The sequence below is a fragment of the Xyrauchen texanus genome, chromosome 6 (assembly GCF_025860055.1).
Source record: "Xyrauchen texanus isolate HMW12.3.18 chromosome 6, RBS_HiC_50CHRs, whole genome shotgun sequence".
Taxonomy (NCBI): Eukaryota; Metazoa; Chordata; class Actinopteri; order Cypriniformes; family Catostomidae; genus Xyrauchen; species Xyrauchen texanus.
Window position 1 is genome coordinate 47,657,470 of NC_068281.1, and position 26,305 is coordinate 47,683,774.

The 26,305-nt window shown below is 41.7% G+C and overlaps 1 protein-coding gene across 2 annotated transcripts in view; it reads right to left on the reverse strand.

The window, feature by feature from the left end:
* Nucleotides 1-4,410: 4,410 nt before the first annotated feature.
* ripk1l (receptor (TNFRSF)-interacting serine-threonine kinase 1, like) overlaps nucleotides 4,411-26,305 on the reverse strand; it is a 41,003-nt gene continuing 19,108 nt past the window's right edge. The window contains exons 10-11 of one of the 2 annotated variants that reach the window (XM_052127895.1): nucleotides 16,217-16,366; nucleotides 4,411-5,210 (exon numbers count right to left, since the gene is read on the reverse strand). In XM_052127895.1, the coding sequence (XP_051983855.1) occupies nucleotides 4,915-5,210; nucleotides 16,217-16,366 (446 nt within the window). In that variant the 3' untranslated portion in view covers nucleotides 4,411-4,914. The remainder of the gene's footprint in view (nucleotides 5,211-16,216; nucleotides 16,367-26,305) is intronic. The other variant, XM_052127893.1, reaches the window with a different exon arrangement.

Sequence of the window (26,305 nt, forward strand, 5' to 3'; positions counted from 1 at the left end):
CTTTATCCCTTTCGAGGGCTAATTAGCCTGATTAGGGGCCGGGTGTGCAGAATCACGACCCGCCCCCGCCCTCCGCTCCAAAATTCAACTACCTGCTGCAATATCTCCCTGTAGATGTCCCCCTCTCTTAATTAAAACAATTTGATAGCATAGCAAAGTCCTTCATTTCGAATGGTAAGCGTCCTAGATTACATTTCAATAAGTTACATAGGCCGATTAATTAAGGTGGGCTAGGCCTACCCAAGATATTGTTTTATTACTATGCATTCGGTCTTAGACATTTGGCTCATTGGTCTCTTCCACCTAAGAGAGCCCCTCCCTGCTTTTGTATTGAACAGGAATTTATTGCCCCTATTACGGCATTGCAAAGCCTTTCTATCTAACTAATCGGAGAAGTTAAGTTACACCCCGTTGTCTCGCATTTGCACTCGGTGTGGATAAAATTGTCCAGAGTTTTTAATTCAGACATTTTTTAAAATGTTGCCTCGAGTATATTGTAACCCCAAATTATGTATCAAAAGTCCCCTTTTTGCTGGTCAGAGTTGAATGTGAGGGGGGTAACTACTTGGTGACCTATACGTGAGTGGAGCGTTGAAATCCTTTCAAAATTTGGTTAAAAGTTTTGGTATTCCCAGATCTCAGTTCTATAAGTATTTACAGCTGCAACAAATGCTGCATCTGCAAAGCAACCAGCATTGTGGATGACAACACACACCCTTCACACAAACTCTTCACCCTCCTACCATCAGGCAAGAGGTACCGAAGCATTTGGGCCCTCACGGCCAGACTTTGTAACAGCTTCTTCTTGTTAAAGCCATCAGACTCCTCAATTCTCAGAGACTGGACTGACACAAACACACACATGTACACCATCTATCTTTTGCACATGTCCAGAGTTGCACTTAAATTCATTTTCTCTTTATACCTGGCTGCTACCTCAATAACTGCTATGCCCATAGAACACTATTTCATAGTATGTTATGTTTACATTTGGCAGTTTTAGAAAGCGTCATCTTTTTGCCCTACTCAGATTAGAAATGTGTACTGGTCGGCGCTGCACTGTCTCTCACTATCTCTTACTGTGCCTATTGTTCTGTTCCTTTTTTAGTAATTATTGTACTGTCCTGTACTTTTTGCACACATTTACATGTGTACTTTATGTAGGGCTCATTTAGTCTGTGTAGCCTCATGTGGTTCTGTGTTTGTCCTATGTTGTTTATGTAGCACCATGGTCCTGGAGGGACGTGGTCTCGTACTGTACTAACTGTATATGTTTGAACGACAATAAAAACCTCTTGACTTGATGTGACCTGCTCTGTACTGTTTTTAGGAGTAGTTTATACCCCCCTAAAGTGGCAGATCCTCTGGGAGTGGTGATTACAGCTTTTGGAAAAGGTCATGAGGTATCAGTGTATAACTCCCTGCTAATTCAGTGTCTGGGGGACGGAACTTCAACTTCTCTTAAGAGATTACGGGAGAAAGATCTAAACTTGGTTTTGGAGGAGGGAGTGTAGGTTAGGATTCTAAATAACATCAAGTCTGCATCTAGAGATGCAAGGGTTCACCTTATGCAATTCAAGATTTTACATAGAGTCCATTGGACCCCCCTCTAGATTGTGTTGTGGTTGTGGTTGTGGTGGTGGTGGTGGGGGGGGGGTAGTGGTACAAAATTATAGGTATTTCACGGTGCATGGAAGGATAGTGTCTGTAACTAAAGACAGGCCACAACAATCCTAGGTGTTTATTCAGTACTGTGGCTAAATTGGTTAAGAATAAAGCATCGACTGAACCAGATATTCCGTAACAGCACAATAGTAATGACTTCATAAATTTACTGATAAAATTGAAATAATCAGAAATAAAATTGGAACTATGAAATCAACTATCACAGCACCTCAGAAAACAGTGTCTCATAATTTTCCTCATGAGCAACTTCAATCTTTCGCTGACATAGGTCATGAAAAGCTAACAAGACTTCTCAAAACATCAAAAGCCACAACATGTATGTTAGATCCAATACCAACAAAGCTCTTAAAAGAGGTATTACCAGTAATCTCAGAAGCTCTTCTTAATTTTATTAACTCCTTGATATCATTAGGACATGTCCCAAAAAACTTGGCAGTTATCAAACCACTTATTAAGAAGCCACAGCTGATCCTCGAGAATTGGCTAATTACTGACCGATTTTAAATCTACAGTTAATGTTGAAAATACTAGATGAGGTAGTGTCCTCCCAACTATGTTCATTTCTACAGATAAATTGAATATATGAAGAATTTTAGTCAGGATTTAGGCCCCATCAAAGTACAGAGTCTGCACTTTTTAGAGTTACAAATGACTTGCTCTTATCATCTGATCACGGCTGCATTTCTCTTCTAGTGCTTTTAGATCTTAGTGCTGCCTTCGACACAATAGATCACGAGATTCTCTTGAATAGGCTGGAGAATTATGTTGGCATTAGTGGACTTGCATTAGCATGGTTTAGGTCCTATTTATCAGACCGCTACCACTTTGTATGTGTAAACGAGCGAATTGTTAAATCAAATGCCCATGTTCATCATTAGCCGCTCAAAGCGTGACACACATCAGGTTTAGCAGTGTAACGCAACGTTATTCTGTAACTTTCTCTCTAAAATGATGTTGCTGGCACTGGCATGAACTCTGGCTTGGCGGCCATGATGTGGAACTCTGGCTTTGGCATCCGCCTCCCCCACAGTGAACGTGGAAGATCAACAGTTACAGAAATACTCAAACCAGCCCATCTGGCACCAACAATCATGCCACACTCTAAATCACTGAGATCATTTCTTTCCTCATTCTGATGGTTGATGTGAACATTAACTGAAGCTCCTGACCAGTATCTGCATGATTTCATGCACTGCTGCTACATAATTGGATGATTAGATAATCGCATGGATGATTGTTGGTGCCAGACGAGCTGGTTAGATTTTTTTTGTAACTGCTGTTCTCTTAGAATTTACTCCGAATGGTGCCAAAATAAAAAAACATCCAGTGAGTGGCAGTTCTGTGGTCGGTGCAAGTTGACCAATCAGAAGAAAGGGGCGTTTCAGGGCCACCCACATATGTGAATTCTTTTTTCACCCCTTTTAGTTTCTTTTTAGATGGAATATCAAATTATCAAAACTCAAAGTGCCCCGGATCTGTGTACTTTTGCATCCATTCCTTTTTCTATTTTAACCAAAAACTGAAAAATTTGGTTTCTTCTTTATTGGTTTTACCACTGATGAATAGAATAAGCAAATACAAATTGATTTTCTGTTGACTATTTCATTTTCTATTTAAAAAGGAATGAAGAGAAAGGGGGAAATTGCTTATTTTTCGTTCTCTTTCATTGTTAAAAAAATTAATTTATGGCTTGAATATTTGATATGCACATGTGAGCTGCACTGAAACGCCCCTTTTATATGATTGGTCAATCCGCCCGTATTCTGTACGCTTATGTGTGTAGCTCTTTTACCAGAAAACAAACTTTTTAGAGGAAAATAAAACTCTTTCAGAGAAGTCAACTCTTTCTATGAGAGAAGCGCTGTCGAAGCGCCCAGGGGCAGAGTCTGCACAGCGCGCAGAGAGGAGAAAGCCGCTGGAATGCGCCGTCAGATCCAACAGAAGCTCTCTTGCAGAGATGGGTGAAGCAATATTTACTCATGGGGCTTTTATTCAAAGTGATGTAACTTTTTAAAATTACATTTATAAATGGGACGCGGCACTAGTCACTACAAAATCATACAATGTTATTAAAAATAATATATAATAGACCAACTCCCAGTCAGCATATTGCCAAATGATCTCTCATGTATCGTCCATTAGAGGCACCTCGCAACAACAGCATGATGTGCCAAGCAGTAAGATTCTAATACATATGGCATGCATAGTTTACAGTTAAAGGTGGTTCGGGAGAAACTTTTATGAAAATTGCGACAAATTTGCAGAGCGATCCCAACTTTAATTCTAGTTGATGGGATTAAGGCAGTTATAGATGAAATCAGATGAAAGGGGCAATCAGATGAAAGGGGCATTTCAGTGCCGCTCACATGCGCATATCAAATATTCAAGCCATAAATAAATGTTTAAACACTGAAGGGGGGAAAAATTTAGCCGAATTTAGAAAATTCGTTTGTATCCGCTTATTTTATTTATCAGTGTTAAAACCAATAAAGAAAATTTGTATTTTTTATTTTTCATTTTTTGGTTAAAAAAATAAATAAAAAAGTATGGACTCAAAAGTACACGGACCATACACAAATGTTTTTTTTTCCCTCATTTCCTATTTTTAACATCAGCATAAAATCAAAAGAAAAAAAAGAGAGTTGTTTTTAACAATGGATCTTAAGATGAATATTATTTTAAAATTTCCAACATATTCAATTTCTGATTCATAACTGAATATTACTTTATTTATTTTTTTAAAAGTATACCTGCATTTAAAGAATGCTTTTGCAAAGCTAAATAAACAAACAAACCAAAGGGAGGAAATAATCTTCAACTTTGAATAACTATAAGGAATATAGACATAATTTCATAGAAGAAAAATTATATTAAAGCAGGTTGATGACATTATAAAAGAATACAAACACACACACACATGTGTATATATATATATATGTGTGTTTGTAGGAATTTATTACAAATACAAATGACAGGACAAAAAGATGCCTTTGGTGCCATGATGTGTAAATCTAGCATTATAAAGAATATTTAATTAATCATTATTCTGTACTGTCGAAAAACACATAATTCCCGGAAAACATTTTTAACCTTGGTTTGGAGAGTTAGAGGAAGTAATGGTTTTTAATGCACCCTTTATTTGACTGTCGGGCTCTACCCTCCAGCAATTCATTTGCCCCGTACTTAATTTGCACATTACTTTATTACGACACTCCCAGAAGTGCAGTTTTAGGGGACTGTAGCATTCTGAGACTTCAGCAGTAGCTGCATGAGAACTTCAGATTTGATGCAGCCATCCAGTGCCCGGCACAGTGTACCCACATTGGAGCCCAGTATTCCTTCCTTCATCCTCCAGCGCTCCAGCATCTGATACACCTTCTCTGCCAACCCGTCCCGGTCATAGTCATGCTCAATGGTTTCCACGTCTATGTCGGTCAGGCCCAGTTTACGAGCAACTTGCTTCCAGTTGCTACCAATGTTCTGACGCCCAACCTCCAGGTGACTTTCAGTGACCTTATGGTCGCCTGTTCATGACAAAACAATGAAATGGAGAAAAGGTATCAAATTAAAATAGAATAACAAAACATTGAATTATTTGAAGTGTTTTTATACAGATTCTCAAAATACAACATTGAAGTTATTTTTGTCAAATAAAGAGCAGCACAACAGAGCATTGTAGATGTAATACAACTATTATTTTATTATTATTACAGTGAATATTTCATAACGATACAGTAGTAATATATTTATGTTGTATTTTTGTCCATTTATATAATTTCAATTGATCGATCAATAGTGGATATTGATGATACCAATAACTGGTACAATAAAATAAAAGGTGGTAAAAAAGGCTGATAACCGATTAATCTGTTATAAAAAAACATTTATGAAAAAAATAAAAAAATATATATATACAGTGCATCCAGAAATTATTCACAGCGCTTCACTTTTTCCACATTTTGTTATGTTACAGCCTTATTCCAAAATTGATTAAATTAATTATTTTCCTCAAAATTCTACAAACAATACTCCATAATGACAACGTGAAAGAAGTTTGTTTGAAATCTTTGCAAATTTATTAAAAATAAAAAACCAAACAAATCACATGTACATACGTATTCACAGCCTTTGCTCAATACTTTGTTGAAGTACCTTTGGCACCAATTATAGCCTCAAGTCTTTTTTGTGTATGATGCTACAAGCTTGGCACACCTATTTTTGGGCAGTTTCTCCCATTCTTCTTTGCAGGACCTCTCAAGCTCCATGAGGTTGGATGGGGAGCGTCAGTGCACAGCCATTTTCAGATCTCTCCAGAGATGTTCAATCGGGTTCAAGTCTGGGCTCTGGCTGGGCCACTCAAGGACATTCACAGAGTTGTCCAGTAGCCACTCCTTTGTTATCTTGGCTGTGTGCTTAGGGTCGTTGTCCTGTTGGAAGATGAACCTTCACCCAGTCTGAGGTCCAGAGCGATCTGGAGCAGGTTTTCATCAAGGATGTCACATGTGCACACTGTTCATCTATCCCTCGATCCTGACTAGTCTCCCAGTTCCTGCCGCTAAAAAACATCCTCACAGCATGATGCTGCCACCACCATTCTTCACTTTAGGGATGGTATTGGCCAGGTGATGAGCGGTGCCTGATTTCCTCCAGACATGACCCTTGGCATTCAGGTCATAGAGTTCGATTTTGTTTCATCAGACCAGATAATTTTGTTTCTCATGGTCTGAGAGTCCTTCAGGTGCCTTTTTGGGAAACTCCAGGTGGGCTGTCATTTGCCTTTTACTGAGGAGTGGCTTCCATCTGGCCACTCTACCATACATGCCTGATTGGTGGAGTGCTGCAGAGATGTTGTTCTTCTGGAAGGTTCTCCTCTCTCCACAGAGAAATGCTAGAGCTCTGTCAGTGACCATCGGTTTCTTGGTCACCTCCCTGACTAAGGCCCTTCTTCCCTGATCGCTCAGTTTGGCTGGGTGGCCAGCTCTAGGAAGAGTCCTGGTGTTTCCAAACTTCCATTTACGGATGATGGAGGCCACTGTGCTCATTAATGCTGCAGACATTATTCTGTACCCTTCCCCAGATCTGTGCCTCGATATAATCGTGTCTCGGAGATCTACAGATAATTCCTTGGACTTCATGGCTTGGTTTGTGCTCTGACATGCACTGTTAACTGTGGGACCTTATATAGACAGATGTGTGCCTTTACAAATCATGTCCAATCAACTTAATTTACCACTGGTGGACTCCAATCAATTTGTAGAAACATCTCAAGGATGATCAGTGGAAACAGGATGCACCTGAGCTCAATTTTGAGTGTCATGGCAAAGGCTGTAAATACTTATGTACATGTGATTTTTTTCATTTTTTATTTGTAATAAATTTGCAAAGATTTCAAACAAACTTCTTTCATGTTGTCATGAAAATTGTGACAAATTTTCAGAGCGATCCAAACTTTAATTGTAGTTGATTGGATTAAGGCAGTCATAGACGACGGGGCAAGTTGATCAATCAGATGAAAGGGGCATTTCAGTGCCGCTCACGTGCGCATATCAAATATTCAGTTTAAACACTGAAGGGGTATATATATATATATATATATACATACACTCACCTAAAGGATTATTAGGAACACCTGTTCAATTTCTCATTAATGCAATTATCTAATCAACCAATCACATGGCAGTTGCTTCAATGCATTTAGGGGTGTGGTCCTGGTCAAGACAATCTCCTGAACTCCAAACTGAATGTCAGAATGGGAAAGAAAGGTGATTTAAGCGATTTTGAGCGTGGCATGGTTGTTGGTGCCAGACGGGCCGGTCTGAGTATTTCACAATCTGCTCAGTTACTGGGATTTTCACGCACAACCATTTCTAGGGTTTACAAAGAATGGTGTGAAAAGGGAAAAACATCCAGTATGCGGCAGCCCTGTGGGCGAAAATGCCTTGTTGATGCTAGAGGTCAGAATAGAATGGGCCGACTGATTCAAGTTGATAGAAGAGCAACTTTGCCTGAAATAACCACTCGTTACAACCGAGGTATGCAGCAAAGCATTTGTGAAGCCACAACATGCACAACCTTGAGGCGGATGGGCTACAACAGCAGAAGACCCCACCGGGTACCACTCATCTCCACTACAAATAGGAAAGAGGCTACAATTTGCAAGTGCTCACCAAAATTGGACAGTTGAAGACTGGAAAAATGTTGCCTGGTCTGATGAGTCTCGATTTCTGTTGAGACATTCAGATGGTAGAGTCAGAATTTGGCGTAAACAGAATGAGAACATGGATCCATCATGCCTTGTTACCACTGTGCAGGCTGTTGGTGGTGGTGTAATGGTGTGGGGGATGTTTTCTTGGCACACTTTAGGCACCTTAGTGCCAATTGGGCATCGTTTAAATGCCACGGCCTACCTGAGCATTGTTTCTGACCATGTCCATCCCTTTATGGCCACCATGTACCCATCCTCTGATGGCTACTTCCAGCAGGATAATGCACCATGTCACAAAGCTCGAATCATTTCAAATTGGTTTCTTGAACATGACAATGAGTTCACTGTACTAAAATGGCCCCCACAGTCACCAGATCTCAACCCAATAGAGCATCTTTGGGATGTGGTGGAACGGGAGCTTCGTGCCCTGGATGTGCATCCCACAAATCTCCATCAACTGCAAGATGCTATCCTATCAATATGGGCCAACATTTCTAAAGAATGCTTTCAGCACCTTGTTGAATCAATGCCACGTAGAATTAAGGCAGTTCTGAAGGCGAAAGGGGGTCAAACACAGTATTAGTATGGTGTTCCTAATAATCCTTTAGGTGAGTGTATATATATAAGAGTCATGAATTTCATTGATTTCCTTATGTAACATTTTAGTTTTGTTAGACCTTACTGCTGCAATTTAAACAGTTTGCCATACCATTGTTCCTGAAAGTGTGCAGAGGTGGCTGAGACTCTGGTACTGAGACGGATTGGTTTAGATCCAAGCTTACCGATCATTCCCAGTTTGTTGTTTCCGGGAAACAACAACTCTGTAACTGTGCTAGTATGTCAGAGTGTCCTGCAGGTATCAGTCCTGGGTCCCACACTATTTAGCATTTACATGCTGCCCCTTAGACACATGGTTAAGAAATATGATTTGGGGTATTATTGCTAGGCTGATCAGCACAAAGCCTGATATTACATCCACCTCAACAGTTATTACTGAGAGTTTACATGAAATAAAAACAAGGATGCAATATAATTTTCTTAAACTAAACTGTTCTGAGACTGAGGTTCTACTCATTGGCACACCAGCTGTTACTCATAAATGTAATAATTCAAACTGACAGTAGATAACTGTTAGCTTGTACTGATTAGAATAGTCTCCAGGATACTCAACTGTGTATCTAATTAGAACATGAATTGATTATTTGTCTTATGCTTGTAATTGCTAATTTGTCACTTTATCATGTTTTTTTTGCTAATTATTCTTCTGTGTTGTCTGTGTTGTAGTGCTTTAGGTATGAGAAACGTCTCGGTTACTCTCGTAATCTCCGTTCCCCTTCTCTCACTCACTCGACGGTGTGTCGATTGTAGTGACACAAGGGGCTTCTTTTGCATGTCTCGCCCCCGGACATACGGGTATAAAAGGCAGGGATCGTGCATCTGTTCAGTCAGATTCTTTCTTCGGAGCCGAGTGGTTGTGTGATCAGCGAGCTGAGAAACTCACTACTGGTCCACTCCTCTAGAGCATTGCACCTCTAGAGCATTGCTGTTGGATCTACGGCGCATTACCAGCGGCTATCTCCCTTCTCTGCACGCGAGTGCAGTCCACACCCCTGGGTGCTTCTACAGTGTTCTAAAAGAGCAATAGTTCTCTAAATGAGTAATCATTTCTCTAAAAGAGTGAACACATTGGTGTTGAACGTCTATTTAAGGACGCGTCTTTTTCAAAATACCTTTCCGGCTTTGTGTTGTTCCTGGATGCAGCAGATATCTCTCTGCTTCTGACGGCATAGGCACTGCCTATCTAGGTTGTGATCACACCGAGGCAGCGTTTGTGGATGGTTCATGTACTCATTGCAAGATCTTGACCATGGCATCATTGCGGTCGCTGCTTTCCTTCCTTAAAGGGAACGCCACTCCACTTGGCGGGATTGCCCTGCACTCCCCTCCAAAGCCTGTAGGATGACGTCGTCACTCATAGCGAAAGCCTACAAAGCCTTTGGACAGGCTGCCTCCGCCCTGCATGCCATGGCCCTCCTGCAAGTCCACCAGGCCAAGGTACTAAAAGATCTGCACATGGGTAGTCCTGATCCTGATGTGCTGCAGGATCTGCGTTCAGCTACTGACCTTGTCTCACGAGCCTTGTCGAGGACCCGGAAAGCTCCCAAGCATTCCAGAGACGGACCACCCAAGGGATGAGATATTCACACAGGAACTGGTAGCCAGACCACTCCGTCCCCCGGTGGAGGGCCGGGAGGAGAATCCATGTTTTCCTTATTTTCATTTGCTGCACCTCCTTTGGGCTGCGGTACCCACATTGTCAATAAACGAGTGATTTCTTCATCCCTTGGGTCACCTAGCTGGTGCCCGCACACGCTGTTCTCACAGCACACTGGCATCAAACTCTTACAGGCAAAGTGCCACTATGGATGTAGAAACTTCACCTCCACACCCACGACTGTACAATGTACACAACTCCGGCTGGCCGGTTCTGATGAGTCCAGGGGACGCCTCATTAGGACCTCCTCCTCAGTCACTAACCTCACGCGGGTACACAGAGGGAGGCAAGTACGTTGAGTCTTTTCTCAGCACACATGCCTCAGGACGCAACTTTGTCTCCTAACGCAACACTACCTGCTCACGCATCTGCGAAGCCCCACCAGGTACATCAAAAGTGATCATCCCCTTAGTGGCACTCGCGCAGAGCTTGTACATGTGGCTTCCACTTTCCAACCCTACGTGCTGGCTGGCCAGGACCATCCGACTCAGCTACGTGATTCAGTTCGCCAGGCCCCACCCCGTTTCAGCAGCATTGGTGCATGGCAAAAAAGCCAGCACACTGCGTGCGGAAATAGCTAACCTGTTAAAAGGTATAGAGCCTGTCCCTCCAGCCGAGATGGAGAAGGGTTTCTACAGCCGTTACTTCATCTTACCCAAAAAAGGAGGTGGGTTGAGGCCAATCTTGGACCTGCAAGTTCTCAACCGGGCTCTGCACAAACTCCCGTTAAAGATGCTCACGCAAAAAAACATTCTAACATGCGTCCGGCATCAAGATTGGTTCGCAGAGGTAGACCTGAAGGACGCTTACATTCATGTCTCGATTTGCCCCAACAATGACCCTTTCATCGGTTCACATTCGAGGGCCGGGCTTACCAGTACAAGGTCTTCCCTTTCAGCCCGTCCCTGTCCCCTTGCATCTTCACGAAGGTCGCAAAGGCCGCCCTTGCCCCGCTAAGGGAAGTGGGCATCAACATACTCAACTATCTCGATGACTGGCTGATCTTTGCTCATTCTCTAGAGGTACTATGTGCTCACAGGGACCAGGTGCTCAGGTATGTCAGCCGTTTAGGGCTTCAGGTCAACTGGGAAAAGAGCAAGCTCTCCCCAGTTCAGAGCATCTCTTTTCTCGGCATTGAGTTAGACTCAGTCTCATTGATAGCGCGCCTCACAAACGAGCGAGCACAGACAATGCTGAATTTCCTTTCGTTGTAAAACCGTTCCCGAGGCTCCTGGGGCATATGGCATCCTCAGCCACGGTTGATGCATATAACACCGCTTCAGCACTGGCTTCAGACTCGAGTCGCAGGTGGGCATGGCACCACGGCACATATCATGTGGTCTTCACCCCCCTCTGCCGCCAATTATTCAACCCTTGGACAGCAGGTGTCCAGATGCATCGTGGTAACCACAGATGCCTCCAAAAAGGGTTGGGGCGCTGTGTGCAACGGGCACGCTGCCGCCGGCTCCCGGTCAGGTCCGCGGTTACTTTGGCACATCAACCGCCTGAGTTGCTGTCTGTATTTCTTGCCATGCGGAGATTTCTCCCACTGAACCGAGGCAAACACGTCTTGATCCATTTAGACAGTACCGCGACAGTAGTGCACATAAATCAACAAGGTGGTGTGCACTCTCGTCACACGCTATCTTCTCCTTTGGAGTCAGCGACTGAAGTCGCTGCACGGCACTCATATCCCGGGTAGCCTAAACACGGCAGTGGACGCAACAGGCCTTGGTTATTGGAGAGTGGAGGCTCCACCCCCAGGTGGTTCAGCTAATCTGGGACTGTTATGGCAAAGCACAGGTAGACCTGTTTGTTTCCCAAGAGAACTCCCATTGCCCGCTCTGGTACTCCCTCAAGTCGGAGGCTCCTCTAAGGGACAGATGCGCTGGCACACAGCTGGCCCCGGGGGCTGTGCAAGTATGCATTTCCCCCAGTGAGCCTACTTGCACAGGTGCTGTGCAAGGTAAGGGAGGACGAGGAACAAGTCAATCTAGTGGCCCCCTACTGGCCCACTCAGACTTGGCTCTCGGACCTCATGCTCCTCGCAACAGCACCTCCCTGGCAAATTCCCCTGAGGGGGACGGGGCACCCTCTGGCATCCGCACCCAGAACTCTGGAACCTCCATGTGTGGCCCCTGGACAGGATACAGAAGATCTAAGTGGTCTACCACCAGCTGTTATAAACACGATCAACCAAGCCAGAGCTCCATCTACCAGGCAGCTTTACGCCCTAAAGTAGCATCTGTTCACAAATTGGTGTTCTTCTCGATCTGAAGACCCGCAGAGGTGCGCTGTCGGTTCAGTGCTCTCATTCCTGCAGGAAAAGCTGGAGGGGCGGCTGTCCCCCTCCATCTTAAAGGTGTATGTAACCTCTATAGCGTCTCACCACGATGCAGTGGATGGTAAGTCCCTAGTAAAGCATGACTTGATTATCAGGTTTCTAAGAGGTGCCCGGAGGTTGAATCCTCCCACTGTCCTTGCGGGCCTTCAGAGAACCCCCTTCGAGCTGCTAGGGCCAGTCGAGCTAAGTGCCCTCTCCTAGAAGACGGCCCTCCTGATTGCGGTCACTTCCATCAAGAGGGTTGGAGACCTGCAAGCGTTCTCTGTCAGCAAAACTTGCCTGCAGTTCGGTCTGGCAGATGCTCATGTCATCCTAAGACCTCGACCGGGCTATGTGCCCAAGGTTCCTACGACCACTTTCAGGGACCAGCTAGTGAAACTGCAATTGAGCTGCCCCAGGAGGAGGCAGAGGCAAAATATTCTCTGAGCAGCTCTTTGTTTGCTGTGGCGGACAGCGGAAAGGGAACGCTGTCTCCAAACAGAGGCTCGTCCACTGGGTAGTCGATGCCAGCACATTGACCTATCGGACCCAGGCAGTGCCTGCCCCCTTGCTGGTTTGAGCACACTCTACATAGAGTGTGGCATCCTCATGTACACTGGCCAAAGGCACCCCCTTAGCAGACATCTGCAGAGCAGCGGGCTGGGCAACACCAAATACCTTTGTGAGATTCTACAATCTCTGGTTTGAGTCAGTTTCGCCCTGTATTTTGTCAGGACGAGCATGTAGAATTTGGTAACAACTGACCAGGTATACCGCTTGCGCTAGTGCCTTTCCCCTCCCCAGAGGTGAACACGTGCACTTTTACTCCCAGGTGAGTCCACAATCACGTGCTCCCTGGATGTTCTTCCTCCCAGCCCTCTGGCTCGCGAATTCAGTGGAGGAAATCCCGACCAGATCCACTACGGGTACTAATTACTCTGTACTAGAATAGATGCTCCATAGGTGCTGGTTATCACGGTAACCCCCTGTAATTTATTTTCCACAGTAAGGTCCCCCTGTCAGGCGGAGCCGCATCTCCCTTGGGCAGTCCCCGCTAACCTGGTCGCCCTGTTAGTAGAGCTCCTCCCTCATTAGGCAGGACCTATCACCGCGCCCCTTCCATGTGTGGTGTAACAGGCCCATGTGATGTATTTGCCACATAGTCACCTCCCCAGCCTGGGCAGAATGTGGTCTCCATGGGGTCTTTTTCCCCTGAAAGAATAGGACTGGAAAAGAACACCTTCCCCGATGCATGTTATAGCTAGATGGCCCCAGCCACATCTAACACTCTATGAGGAGAAACATAGAGAGAGAAGAGGCAGCGGCTGGCACGTCCTGCTCCCATGCTTGTCACGTCGCTTGTTCCCACCCCTCAAGGGAAAACCTTGGTAGGATGCCAGGAACCTAGTAAAAACAATATGACGTCTTAGTGGGGCGTTGGGGGAGGTTCCATGCAGTCTGATGTCCATGCTCCTTTGGCATGCAACAGCTTGCTTGCACCAGCATCAGCAGATCACGTAACATGGTTCAGTGAGAAGAGGCGTTATTTAATGGGACCCCTTGTGTTACTACAATTGACAAAACTTTGAGTGAGTGACAGAAGGGGAATGTCTAGATTACTAGTGTAACCCCCGTTCCCTGATGGAGGGAACGAGACGAGGCTCTCGACAGAAGCCCCTTGTGTCACTACAATCGACACAACGTCTCATTCCCTCCATCAGGGAACAGCCTTTTTTTTTTGGCCTCTTCTCTTTTTTCTCCCCAAAAAAAGAGTAAAAATAATTTTTTAGCTGGGGGCCATAAGTACCAGCATCGAGGAGGTGTCCCTTCCCAAGGGGAAGACACCGCAGAGTTTCTGTGTTAGCATCTTGAACGGGAGTCTGTGCAAGGCCCGGTTCAGTTCTCGCAGGTCCAAGATTGGCCACAACCCATTTACTTTCTTTGGTATGATGAAGTAGGGGCTATGGAACCCCTTTTTCATCTCAGCCGGAGGGACAGGCTCTATCGCGTCCTTCCGTAGAAGGGTCGCAATCTCCGCACATAGGGCAGCGGCGTTCTTGCCCTTCACTGAGGTAAACTGGATGCCGCTGAACCGGGGCGGGCACCTGGTAAACTGAGCCATCGCGACGGGTTGGAAACGCAAGCCACAACCCCAAGTTCCAGGCGAGGGGAACCAAAGGAACAATGGCATTGGACGTACCAGCGTGTGGGGCCTCATGACAGGGCGGAGCCGGAGGTGCCACATCGAGGGAGCTCGAACCCCGAACTCGTGACCGTGCTGAGACTAGGCACATTGAAGCACTTACCTGGGTCCGAGTACCCACCATAGGACTGGCCAGGAACCAATCATCAAGCTGTGAGGGGTAAGGGTGGGGTGGAGGGGTCCACTCCAGCCCGACTCTCGCAGTGACCCGGGCAAGCATGTCCATCATCACCACGTCGGCATGTGACGGGGCAACCACACCTGAAAGTGGGATTCCCATCGAGCCTCGGCATCAGAATGAACCAGCCTGCTCTCCAATTCTGCAATCAAGAGCTCATCCGCTTCGTGAGCCCCAAATAAGATTGTGAATTTGCGCATAGACGAGCCGGTGGTCCAATCACAGAACTCGACCAGGGCAAACGAGTGTCCTGGGGAATGGGATGTCCATGGGGGGTTACCTGGCAGAGTGACTCCCATTGGAATCACCCCCAGTGCTAACAGACACGGCCTCGTACCCGTAGGTAAAGGACCGAGGTGGGGAGCCACTGGGATGGCTTTCCCTCTGACGAAGGAAAGCCGCGACTGCATTCTTGCCATGTTCATGTTCATTGCCATGTTCTTTAAAAAGATGCTCTCCATGAGTGCCACTCTTTTAGAAGGAAAATATATTATTTTAGAGGAGAATATACTCTTTCAATCTGCTGAAGAGCCCATGGGCATTCTCTGCACTCCACCAGTGTAAGAGTGGGAGAAGCTGCTGTAATGCGCCATAAATCCAACAGTTTTTCGAGGTGAATGGAACGGTGGAGGAATTTAGCTCGCTGATACACAACCACTGGGCTACGAAGAGAAAATCTGAATGAGTGGTTGCGAGTCAGCTCCTTTTATACCCATATGTACGGGGGAGTGGCAAGCGAATTCCACTAGCAAATTTCCATTGGCCTTTTTTCAAAGATCAGAGGTGTTTGGGGCTCCCAAGAGTGACCCATAGTGTCACTACATTGACAACTTCGAGTGAGTGACAGAGAGGGATAGCGCACTACAACAAAAAATATTATTATTATTTACTTTTAAAACAGGATGTTGTGAATTTTACATGAAGATTCAGTATAGACTTCTAGAGTCTGTTCAAGTTTTAATCCCCAATACATCAAACCAAGAGTAATGTCAAATTTGAACCAATGCATTTGTTCAATACACTTTTCCTTGGTGTCTTCTCGAGGAACAGCACAGTTAATTTAATTTTCATCTACCTTCATTTTGTTAATTAGTTGATATAAAATAAATAGAATTGAATAATTAGTTATATTACCTCATTTCTACTCTTTCTTTGTTAAACAACTAACATAGTGCATGGTTTGCGGTAAACAACTGTTGTTACATTGTCTTGTTCTGGATTGTTCTCAATCCATTGTACAAAGATTTAATGAAGGTCAGGCATATTAATAAAAAGCCACAAAGGATCTATTATATAGGATTTTTAGTATCAGTCAGGCACTTTTTAGGAATGAAGACAAGTCTTACCATATTTCAGCAGGAGTTCTTTATATCTGGCTTTGTTGGTGGATCCAGTGGATAATGACCTGTTAAAGCTGTTTTCAGAACCTCGCAGATTCATTGTGTTGTTACTTCCGATCTGAATCGCACTGGCATTTGAGATGTACACAGGTGGTCCTGAAGGACAAGCAAACCAAGTAGCGTAGAAGTTAGTGTGAGATCACAGTTAGCTGTGTCATTTTAAGTAATGTAGAAATACAATTAAGCAAATTATCAGAACTGGTTGTTTAGAAGAATTAAAACTTTTAAGGAGCTCAGCAGCCATTAACTGTGCTGATGCCATAGGCATTTTAATTAGATGTTCCAACTATTTAATTGTACTGATTTGTGCTAAAATATAACACTGGCTGACTCCAACACCACACAATATGAAGATAAAACTTGATTTTTAAGAAAATGTGAATGATGATTTCCTGTTTAAAACTTGCTGCTTCAATTCTAAGGTCATTGCTCTGGAGTTGCTAAAATGTTCTGAGTGTTTTTTTAGCATGTTGCTTTGGCGTGGGAATGCAAATGTTTCTTTTGAGAACACAAAACAATTAGCGTGAGAACGCGAAACAATTAGCGTGAGAATGCAAACGTTTCTTGGGAGAACGCAAAACAATTAGCGTGAGAATGCAAACATTTCTTGGGAGAACGCAAAACAATTAGCGTGAGAATGCAAACGTTTCTTGGGAGAACGCAAAACAATTAGCGTGAGAATGCAAAAGATTCTTGTGAGAATGCAAAGCAATAAGCGTGAGAATGCAAACGTTTCTTGTGAGAACGCAAAACAATTAGCGTGAGAATGCAACAGTTTCTTGGGAGAACGCAAAACAATTAGCGTGAGAACGCAACAATTTCTTGGGAGAACGCAAAACAATTAGCGTGAGAACACAACAGTCTTTTGGTAGAACGCAAAACAATTAACGTGAGAACTAAAAATTTTTAAGGAGAATTCAAACAATTAGTGTGAGAATGCAAAAGTTTCTTGGGAGAACGCAAAACAATTAACGTGAAAACTCAAAATTTTTAAGGAGAATTCAAACAATTAGCGTGAGAATGCAAAAGTTTCTTGGTAGAACGCAAAACAATTAACGTGAGAACAATTTTTTTTTAAGGAGAATTCAAACAATTAGTGCGAGAATGCAAAAGTTTCTTGGTAGAACGCAAAACAATTAACGTGAGAACTCAACATTTTTAAGGAGAATTCAAACAATTAGCGTGAGAATGCAAAAGTTTCTTGGGAGAACGCAAAAATATTAGCGTGAGAACTCAACATTTTTAAGGAGAATTCAAACAATTAGCGTGAGAACACAACAGTTTCTTGGTAGAACGCAAAACAATTAACGTGAGAACAAAATTCTTTTAAATAGAATTCAAACAATTAGCGTGAGAATGCAAATCTTTCAAGTGAGAATGCAAAACAATTAGCGTGAGAATGCAAAAGTTTCTTGTGAGAACGCAAAACAATTAGCGTGAGAAAACAAACGTTCTCTTGGGAAAACACAAAACAGCGTGAGAACGTGAAAGTTTCGTGTCTAAATGTAAAAAAATTAGCGTGAGAATACAAAACAATTAGCGTGAGAATGCAAATGTTTCTTGTGAGAACACAAAACAATTAGCGTGAGAACGCAACAGTTTCATGGGAGAACGCGAAACAATTAGCATGAGAATGCAAACGTTTCTTGGGAAAACGCAAAACAGCATGAGAACGTGAAAGTTTCTTGTGTAAATGTAAAACAATTAGGGTGAGAATGCAAAAATATTTTGTGAGAATGCAAAACAATTAGCGTGGGAACGCAAATGTGTCTTGTGAGAACACAAAACAATTTGTGTGAGAATGCAAAAGTTTCTTGGTAGAACGCAAAACAATTAACATGAGAACTCAACATTTTTAAGGAGAATTCAAACAATTAGTGTGAGAATGCAAAAGTTTATTGGGAGAACGCAAAACAATTAGCGTGAGAATGCAACAGTTTCTTGGGAGAACGCAAAACAATTCGCGTGAGAATGCAAACGTTTCTTGGGAAAATGCAAAACAGTGTGAGAACGTGAACGTTTCTTGTGTAAATGTAAAACAATTAGGGTGAGAATGCAAAAATATTTTGTGAGAATGCAAAACAATTAGCGTGGGAACGCAAATGTTTCTTGTGAGAACGCAAAACAATTAGTGTGAGAATGCAAAAGTTTCTTGGTAGAACACAAAACAATTAACGTGAGAACTCAACATTTTTAAGGGGAATTCAAACAATTAGCGTGAGAATGCAAAAGTTTCTTGGGAGAATGCAAAAGTTTCTTGTGAGAACGCAAAACAATTCGTGTGAGAATGCAAACGTTTCTTGGGAAAACGCAAAACAGCGTGAGAACGTGAAAGTTTCTTGTGTAAATGTAAAACAATTAGGGTGAGAATGCAAAAATATTTTGTGAAAATGCAAAACAATTAGCGTGGGAATGCAAAAGTTTCTTGGTAGAACGCAAAACAATTAACATGAGAACTCAACATTTTTAAGGAGAATTCAAACAATTAGTGTGAGAATGCAAAAGTTTATTGGTAGAACGCAAAACAATTAACGTGAGAACACAACAGTTTCTTGGGAGAACGCAAAACAATTAACGTGAGAACTCAACATTTTTAAGGAGAATTCAAACAATTAGCGTGAAAATGCAAAAGTTTCTTGGGAGAACGCAAAACAATTAGCGTGAGAACTCAACATTTTTAAGGAGAATTCAAACAATTAGCGTGAGAATGCAAAAGTTTCTTGGGAGAACGCAAAACAATTAACGTGAGAACTCAAAATTTTTAAGGAGAATTCAAACAATTAGCATGAGAATGCAAATGTTTCAAGTGAGAATGCAAAACAATTAGCGTGAGAATGCAAAAGTATCTTGTGAGAACGCAAAACAATTAGCGTGAGAATACAAATGTTCTCTTGGGAAAATGCAAAACAGCGTGAGAACGTGAAAGTTTCTTGTGTAAATGTAAAACAATTAGGGTGAGAATACAAAAATATTTTGTGAGAATGCAAAACAATTAGCGTGGGAACACAAATGTTTCTTTTGAGAACACAAAACAATTAGTGTGAGAATGCAAAAGTTTCTTGGTAGAACACAAAAAAATTAATGTGAGAACTCAACATTTTTAAGGAGAATTCAAACAATTAGTGTGAGAATGCAAACGTTTCTTGGTAGAACGCAAAACAAATAACGTGAGAACTCAACATTTTTAAGGAGAATTCAAACAATTAGCGTGAGAACACAACAGTTTCTTGGTAGAACGCAAAACAATTAACGTGAGAACTAAATTTTTTTAAATAGAATTCAAACAATTAGCGTGAGAATGCAAATGTTTCAAGTGAGAATGCAAAACAATTAGCGTGAGAATGCAAAAGTTTCTTGTGAGAACGCAAAACAATTAGCGTGAGAATGCAAATGTTTTTTGTGAGAACACAAAACAATTAGCGTGAGAACGCAACAGTTTCTTGGGAGAACGCGAAACAATTAGCATGAGAATGCAAACGTTTCTTGGGAAAACGCAAAACAGCATGAGAACGTGAAAGTTTCTTGTGTAAATGTAAAACAATTAGGGTGAGAATGCAAAAATATTTTGTGAGAATGCAAAACAATTAGCGTGGGAACGCAAATGTTTCTTGTGAGAACACAAAACAATTAGTGTGAGAATGCAAAAGTTTCTTGGTAGAACGCAAAAAAATTAACGTGAGAACTCAACATTTTTAAGGAGAATTCAAACAATTAGTGTGAGAATGCAAACGTTTCTTGGTAGAACGCAAAACAATTAACGTGAGAACTCAACATTTTTAAGGAGAATTCAAACAATTAGCGTGAGAATGCAAAAGTTTCTTGGGAGAACGCAAAACAATTAGCGTGAGAACACAACAGTTTCTTGGTAGAACGCAAAACAATTAACGTGAGAACTAAATTTTTTTAAATAGAATTCAAACAATTAGCGTGAGAATGCAAATGTTTCAAGTGAGAATGCAAAACAATTAGCGTGAGAATGCAAAAGTTTCTTGTGAGAACGCAAAACAATTAGCGTGAGAAAACAAACGTTCTCTTGGGAAAACGCAAAACAGCGTGAGAACGTGAAAGTTTCGTGTCTAAATGTAAAACAATTAGCGTGAGAATGCAAAACAATTAGCGTGAGAATGCAAAAGTTTCTTGTGAGAACGCAAAACAATTAGCGTGAGAACGCAACAGTTTCTTGGGAGAACGCGAAACAATTAGCATGAGAATGCAAACGTTTCTTGGGAAAACACAAAACAGCATGAGAACGTGAAAGTTTCTTGTGTAAATGTAAAACAATTAGGGTGAGAATGCAAAAATATTTTGTGAAAATGCAAAACAATTAGCGTGGGAATGCAAAAGTTTCTTGTGAGAACGCAAAACAATTAACATGAGAACTCAACATTTTTAAGGAGAATTCAAACAATTAGTGTGAGAATGCAAAAGTTTCTTGGTAGAACGCAAAACAATTAACATGAGAACTCAACATTTTTAAGGAGAATTCAAACAATTAGTGTGAGAATGCAAAAGTTTATTGGTAGAACGCAAAACAATTAACGTGAGAACACAACAGTTTCTTGGGAGAACACAAAACAATTAACGTGAGAACTCAACATTTTTAAGGAGAATTCAAACAATTAGCGTGAGAATGCAAAAGTTTCTTGGTAGAAAGCAAAACAATTAACATGAGAACTCAACATTTTTAAGGAGAATTCAAACAATTAGTGTGAGAATGCAAAAGTTTCTTGGTAGAACGCAAAACAATTAACGTGAAAACACAACAGTTTCTTGGGAGAACGCAAAACAATTAACGTGAGAACTCAAAATTTTTAAGGAGAATTCAAACAATTAGCGTGAGAATGCTAAAGTTTCTTGGGAGAACGCAAAACAATTAACGTGAGAACTCAACATTTTTAAGGAGAATTCAAACAATTAGTGTGAGAATGCAAAAGTTTCTTGGTAGAACACAAAAAAATTAACGTGAGAACTCAACATTTTTAAGGAGAATTCAAACAATTAGCGTGAGAATGCAAACGTTTCTTGGGAGAACGCAAAACAATTAGCGTGAGAACACAACAGTTTCTTGGTAGAACGCAAAACAATTAACGTGAGAACTAAATTTTTTTAAATAGAATTCAGACAATTAGCGTGAGAATGCAAATGTTTCAAGTGAGAATGCAAAACAATTAGCGTGAGAATGCAAAAGTTTCTTGTGAGAACGCAAAACAATTAGCGTGAGAAAACAAACGTTCTCTTGGGAAAATGCAAAACAGCGTGAGAACATGAAAGTTTCGTGTCTAAATGTAAAACAATTAGCGTGAGAATGCAAAACAATTAGCGTGAGAATGCAAATGTTTCTTGTGAGAACACAAAACAATTAGCGTGAGAACACAACAGTTTCTTGGGAGAACGCGAAACAATTAGCATGAGAATGCAAACGTTTCTTGGGAAAACGCAAAACAGCATGAGAACGTGAAAGTTTCTTGTGTAAATGTAAAACAATTAGGCTGAGAATGCAAAAATATTTTGTGAGAATGCAAAACAATTAGCGTGGGAACGCAAATGTGTCTTGTGAGAACACAAAACAATTTGTGTGAGAATGCAAAAGTTTCTTGGTAGAACGCAAAACAATTAACATGAGAACTCAACATTTTTAAGGAGAATACAAACAATTAGTTTGAGAATGCAACAGTTTCTTGGGAGAACGTGTAACAGACACCTGTCAGTTACTTAGTTTTTTTCTACACTGTCATTACACTCCTCACCACTAGGGGTATTAATGAGACCTATGTGCTTAGATAAAGAGACAGGTGAGCAGTAGAAGAAATTATCATGGCTGACCTCCTTGGTCAAACAAAGTCCTGGTTGGGAAACTTTCTGTTTCATGCTCAATTGTAAGTAAAATATATATGTATATGTTGAAGTTTTATTTACTGGTGAAAGATTATTTTTGTGTTTATTGAATATGGTGGCTTTAATGCAGATAATTAACAGGAGGCGTTTTGTGTTTTGTAGAAAGACTTTTTGATATCTGCTCAACAATATTTGAGCCAACTTTGTGGTCCTGATTGGGATTTTTCCACATTTGACTACTACTACGAGGTTCATGGTTGGAAATAGCTACATTTGTCAGTTTGATTACCTTATGGACTTCTTTTGACGGGAGAGCTATATGTTTGACTGCGGTCAGACCTCGTTGGATTTAATTTACCATCAAACCTCCACATCATTTGACTCCTTAAAGACAGTTAAAACGTGCATCTGACTTTCATACGTTCACCTTAACTTTCTACAACAGTGAACGTTATAAAGACTGAATTATATATTGCTGGAACTTCAACTCTTATACAGAACCATATACATCTTTGTGTGCAGGGTGTTTTTGTAACACTGTTTGAGTATTGTCTCTTTGTTTTGAGTCTATGTTGGTGTTTATATAGTCATAAAAGGTGTTTACATTGCTGTTTTTTATTTACTCATTGGATTAAAACATATGTTGATGCTGATGACCCCCCCCACAAACAGATTATTAATTAGCACATACTCAGAGTAGCACGTGTTGGTTATAGATTGGCACCCGAACAGGGACCCATTGGCATTTATGAAACATTGTTTATTCTACTGATGAATATGGCAAGTCAAAAGAATAGTGATGAGGATGAGCCGGGACCTGAACCTGATTTTTCTTCTAGTACATTTTGTAATAGAACAGAGCCTATTAAAGAAATGATCAATACCTTTAGTGACCTTTATATAGACTCAGAGGAGGAAATAGAAGCTACTGAGGCTGAGATGGTGCCTGATTTTGCTGATATTCTACTACCACCTCCAGAACCTGGGGAAGAACAAGAATCAAATACATCATTGACAGCCCTAATAGGACAACTGACTGCAAGATGTGACATGCTGGAAAGTCGTTTTGAGGAAAGAGTTCGGAAGATGAATGACTGTGTTCCCTTTACGGAAATGCAAGCGGGGTATAGAGCTATTGAGGAAAGAATGCGTTACCGCATTGAACGAGAATGTGAAAGAGTACAGAACAAAGTGAGTCTCAAAATCCAAGACTTGGGTAAGTCCGTGGTGGATTGTTTAAAAAGGTGGAATGCCCAAATTGACCACAAGCTAAAAAACCTGGTGCCCTTAGTATCCACTCCCATACAGTCAAATCAGAAATCTTCTATTCCTATTCAGAGTTCCACAGGTACGAATCAAACTTACCATGTGCCACATAGTCAGTTACCTTGTCCAGAAAGTATGTCCATGATGTCCTTACACCCACCGGTTAAAATAGACTTTCCAAATTTTAGTAACAGTGAAGAAGAAGATCCAGTTACTTTTATAGAGAGATGTGAAGAATACTTTGCCATCCGACCTCTCTGCGATTATGAGATATTTGCTTCTCTGACGTCAGTGTTAAAAGGTACTGCTAAAGATTGGTGGCTGGCAGAGAAGAGGAATGTGCAGACATGGAAGCAGTTCAAAAAAATCTTCTTGCGGTCTTTTCTAAGTGAAGATTATGAAGAAGAAGCAACTAGAAGATTACTCGAAAGAAAACAGGGTGCAAAAGAAAGTATTAGGGACTTTACTTACCATTATCGAGCCTTATGTATTCAAAGGAACAAAGATATGTCTGAAAGAGAAATTGTGCATGCCATTTTGCAAAATTGCAACCCACGGCTAGCGAGTCTACTCAGAGGAACTTTAAGAGACGTGGATGAACTAGTGAGGATAGGCACGCAAATTGAAAGAGACTTTGATGAATCCAGAAGATACTGGAGTCAAGTCAGTGCAGAGACACAAAAGAAGAAAGCCAATTTTTCCAGAGAAGCTGTGCTAAAGTTCACCAGCTAACACAAGAGTCGTGCAGTCTAGAAAAAGTGTTGTTCAACCAGAGATGCTCACCCTTCCTATCATAATACGTAGTAGATATTTTCAAGCAATGATTGATACTGGGAGTACCTTGTCTCTGATTCAAGAATCTTGCTGGAAGCAATTGCGACAACAAGAACCATGTAAACCTAGCCAGGGGCAATCTTTTTTACTAGCTAATGGACAGAAACAGACTGCTATTGGAAAGCTAGACTGGGAATATGAACTCCATGGGAGAACAATGGACCTGACCCTCTATATTATGAGAGATGCAGATTTGACAGTACCTATCATTCTTGGAATGGATTTTATGTTGTCCTCAGGGATCATTCTGGATTTCAGAAGATCTCAATATCGACTGCCATCATTGAAAGATGCAGATGAAGATGTAACTTTCCCTTTCCTGCCTCAGGTATCTGGTTCATCAGTGCATTTCTACCTTGCATTATCCTCACCAACAGTTTCCGATGATACTTTACAGTCCATCTATCAGCTAGTCCAAAAAACTGACACCAAGCAATGGAACAAAGAGTCACTGAAGGAGCTTATGTTGAACTGGCCAACAGTGTGCACTAATGAGATCGGCCAGTCAAGTGTAGTCAAGCATCGAATCATCACTACCAATGAAGTTCCAGTCAGGAAAAGAGCGTATAGAGTGTCAATAGAAAAACAACAGTTTATTGAAGCAGAAATCAAAGAGCTGCTAAACAAGAAAATTATTCGTCCATCAACCTCCCCGTGGGCTTCACCAGTAGTAGTAGTGCCTAAAAAGGATGGAGGATCAAGGTTATGCGTGGACTACCGTGGTTTAAATGCAAAGACTCACCTGGATGCTTACCCCATGCCCCAAATTCAGGACATTTTGGAATCATTACATGGAGTGACAGTCTTCAGTACAATTGATCTTAAAACCGGCTATTGGCAAATGGATATGTAACCAGATAGTATACAGAAGACTGCTTTAGTTACATCTGCAGGTCTTTTTGAATTTTTGCGTCTTCCTTTCGGACTGAAAAATGCCGCTGCATCTTTTCAAAGGATGATGGAGCATGTCCTTCGAGAACTGAAGGGAAAGTGTTGCCTTGTCTACATTGATAATGTAGTAGTGTACTCAGAAAATGAAGAAAAACACTTACAACATCTCGATCAAGTGTTCAGCTGTCTCGCTAATGCAGGCCTCACTCTGAACCTTCAGAAATGTAACTTTTTTCAAACATCTCTTACCTTCTTAGGACATCTTGTATCTGGTGAAGGAGTTAAGACGGATCCATCTAAAGTGTCTGCAGTTCGTGAGTTTCCTGTCCCTCAGTCTCTCAAAGATGTGCAGCGGTTTTTTAGGATTGGCAGGATGGTACCAAAGGTTTATACCTAATTTCTCAGATAAGGCTGCTCCACTCCATGCCTTAAAACAAAAGAAAGCCACATGGTCTTGGACAAATGAATGCCAAAAAGCTTTTGATACCATCAAACATGACCTAAGCAATGCCCCTGTGTTAGTTCCACCTGATTTGACCAAACATTTCAGAGTACAAACTGATGCCAGTGAAATTGGATTGGGAGCAGTATTAACGCAAGATTCAGAGGGAGAAGAACATGTAGTAGCTTATGCCTCCAGATTATTGCACGGCGCAGAAAAAGCCTATTCTGTTTCAGAAAAAGAATGCCTGGCTGTAATCTGGGCTGTTGAAAAATGGAGATCATACCTGGAAGGCCGACCTTTTGAGGTAGTTACTGACCATTCTGCTTTGACATGGGTGTTTCAACATCCCAAACTATCTTCAAGATTGACAAGATGGACCATCCGCTTGCAAGGGTTTGACTTCACTGTTAAATACAAAAAAGGACAGTGTAATGTTGTCCCTGATGTATTGTCCAGAATTTTTGAATCCACTGCAACATCAGGTATGGTAACGGTAGTCAAAGCCATTAAATCTACTATAAATCCAGAAAACTTGCCAGTAGATCTATCTCAGCTTTCTTCCGCACAGCATGATGACTCTGAGATACAAGAGCTTAGCAAGAAAGGTGATTCACAAATTAACTGTGATCCTACACGAGTACATTATGTTCATGAAAACGGATTGTTGTTTCGTAGTGTTCCTGGTGGTCTGCTGGGGAAAAAGTTGCAATTAATCATACCTGCAAACTTTCGAGAAGACTTCCTACAGTACGCACATGATAATC